This window comes from Austrofundulus limnaeus, unplaced genomic scaffold, assembly GCF_001266775.1.
Source record: "Austrofundulus limnaeus strain Quisiro unplaced genomic scaffold, Austrofundulus_limnaeus-1.0 Scaffold97, whole genome shotgun sequence".
Classification (NCBI taxonomy): domain Eukaryota; kingdom Metazoa; phylum Chordata; class Actinopteri; order Cyprinodontiformes; family Rivulidae; genus Austrofundulus; species Austrofundulus limnaeus.
The window spans coordinates 980,724-983,645 of record NW_013952499.1 but is presented as its reverse complement, the minus strand read 5'-3'; the positions used below and the strand labels follow the sequence as shown (position 1 = coordinate 983,645).

The 2,922-nt window shown below is 38.9% G+C and overlaps 1 protein-coding gene across 1 annotated transcript in view; it reads right to left on the bottom strand.

Annotated features, from left to right (window-relative positions):
- Window positions 1-2,922, bottom strand: part of si:dkeyp-68b7.12 (rho GTPase-activating protein 30) — a gene marked incomplete in the record, with an annotated part of 18,623 nt that overhangs the window by 9,299 nt on the left and 6,402 nt on the right. Inside the window, 3 exon segments of the mRNA XM_014012996.1 lie at window positions 1,085-1,167; window positions 2,009-2,153; window positions 2,266-2,368. Of these exon segments, the coding sequence (XP_013868450.1) occupies window positions 1,085-1,167; window positions 2,009-2,153; window positions 2,266-2,368 (331 nt within the window).

Below are 2,922 nucleotides of genomic sequence, written 5' to 3'. Positions count from 1 at the left end.
CATGTCAGAGCCTATTGGATGATTGAAAAAACAATAAATAACATCAAACAACCATCTTCCAACTTGTTCTGCCGCTAGAAATAAGTCACTTTTTCCTCTCTCCTTTCCTCCTGCTTCGCAGCAGGCGCTTTCATGTCTGCAGCTGATAAACCCCACCCCCACCCCGCGGGTGTGAGTTATAAGGATTTTTTTGCAAAATTTATGGATTTTTAGGGCTCTTTATACAGGTAAACGTCCAAAGAGGTTGAAATTTATGGATTTTTTTAAGGCTCTTTATACAGGTAAACTACTTTTATTCCTGATTTAAACCAGCGATCATGTGAGCAGCTGTATGCTTTTATTTTTTTCTGTCAGGCTGTCGGAGCGCTCCTCCTCCTCTGTCCGGTGCTGGTGTGGGGTGAAAATCCTCCACCTCAGACGTTCAGAGATGTTACTATCTGCGATACTGTGGTCAATCTCCATGTAGCATCAATTATGCTAATCCTAGCTGCCTGTCACGTTCTCTCGTCCTGGCCACAACTCCGCTCTCTAACCCCCACCCCACTCCCCTACCCACTTTGATGCATTTTTCAAATTTCACCTTGGGGCGGAGTCATCTTTTCACAGGGGGGGTAAGATACACTTTAATGACAAACAAAAAGCCACATTTCCCTTTTTATATTTAATAGACTGAAGGTCTGATTTAATTTTTATTTTCAGTGACAATAAACCAGACATTTTGAGTTGAAAAATTTTTTTTTCTATAAAAAAGAATCTTATAAAAGCTTCATTTCTAAACGCGTCTTTCTTCACGCTGCATCTCTGAGGACCTGCCTACTGTAAAAACCTGCCAACTTCCTGTGCAGGATGGGTGAAACCTGAGGTCACACGGCTTCCTGGAAACTGTGCAGAAAAAAATATAGTCCAGGCTTTCTGAGGAAGAACTCTTTCTGCTTCAAGTTTTAACCTCCAGACAAAAAAAGACTAATATTTCAATTAGGAGCTACGATAAACAAGCTTTTATGTTTCCAGGGCCAGATGATGAATCTGCAGCAGAATAACGATGTGTAATCTGAAGGTTTAAATCTGCAGCAGAGGAGCGTACCTGTAATGTGGAGCAGGAAGCTCTTTAAGAACATCTCTGATCTTTACCAGCCTCTCCTCCTCCAGCTGGATGGCAACCGCCTCCTGCAGGAAAAAAATGTTCCGTCTTAAACAGATAGGGGTTTTTAATCACTTTCATCTGTTTTACTAGGCCTCCAAACATCTATTGAATCAGAAAAGCTGGTGTTTTTCTCTAAAGCCTGCCTGCTAAGGAAAAGAATAAAATTTAAAAAAAAGAGAGACTGCAATGAAAATGTGAAGAAACACAAAAAAATTGTTTCAGACTTGCTAACATTATTGCATATCAAGAGGTTTGAGCTAAGTAAATAAAAGTTAATAAAATATATTTTACATTTAATTGTTCTTTGTTTTAGAAACAACATTACTGTCTAAGTTGTGTGAYGAATTCAGACATCAAAGCTGAAATTCACGATCATCAATTAATGCTTACACCAAAGTTTTTTGGTAGGGGTGCAACAATACAGAAAACTCACGATTCGGTTCGATACTTTAGTCTCACGGTTCGATGTTTTTTCGATACAAAATAAGATAAATTTCCATGCTGCTTTTAACTTGTAATTTATTGAAATTAATTATGAATATTTGTTTAACCTCAAAAGTACAGTTTTTATATTAAATTCAGCTGACACAGCAAGTTTCTCAGTGGATCTGCCCTCGACAATACAGCCTAGGTGGAGTGGTCGAACACAGATCCACTGATCCTTCAACACAGAGCATCTTCAGAAAAGTTGATAAAATAATTTTTAAAAAATCTGTATTGTTCAAAACATAGTGTGTATTAAACCTAAAGCACTGTATTGAATGGTTCGATACGAGTACATGTGTTGTTGCACCCCTAGTTTTTAGGTAAAAGCATCTTATGAGGTGTTAAATATATCTTTTACAGTGTAACCATGGCACTCACAGCGAACTTGTCGTACAGCTGGTACGTGAGCAGYGGGTTGGGCAGCTCTCTGAAGTAAGCTTTACACAAGGAGCTGACGCAGTGGATGTCCTGCAGGTACACATCTTTGTTCAGATCCGGGCTCCCCTCGCTCTCAAACTCACTCCTGCAGTTTTTATTTTTTATTTTTTTTTGACACAAAACAGAAGTTGGTTTTAAACCTCGCTGTATTTAAGAGACACGGGGGTGAAAAAGCAGCAAAACGCATGAGCACAGACCTCAGTTTCTGGATGTTGGACGAGACTCCGGACAGCCTGTAGATCCCGTCCACGATCCCGTGATGTTCAACGAACTCGCTGCAGCACCGCAGCACCAGCGGAACTGTGGGGAACAACTCAAACTGTGATCCGTGGTGAGAGCAGGAGAACAGGTGGAGGTAGGAGGTGAACAATAGCTTCTAATTTGTTTTGTTTTTTTAAATGTTTGATTCTGTCTGTGCTCAAGGAAAGATGTAAGATTAGTTTAATATTCAAAATGTATTTAAGGGTATGATCTGAGAGGGAATGGTAATTTAATACAACCATGTGTTTGCAGCACTCATATGTGTGTATCAGTTTGTGGAGTCATTTTGTGGAATGGATGATGAAATTAAGCAAAGTAAAAATATTGCACAATTCAAGAGAAAATATAAGGAGTTTATAAAAAATGTTTATAAAAATGAATGTGATACAGCGGGTAAAATAAGTATTGAACACGTCAACATTTTTCTCAGTAAATATATTACTAGAGGTGCTTGCTTTCTAATTACTGAGAGAGTTCAGCTGGTGTCTTGGCTTTCCATGCCTTTTTACACCTCCCTTTCTTCATGTGTTCAATACTTTTTCCCTGTGCCATTCCACATTATTACAAATAACTTCATGGCACAGGGAAAAAGT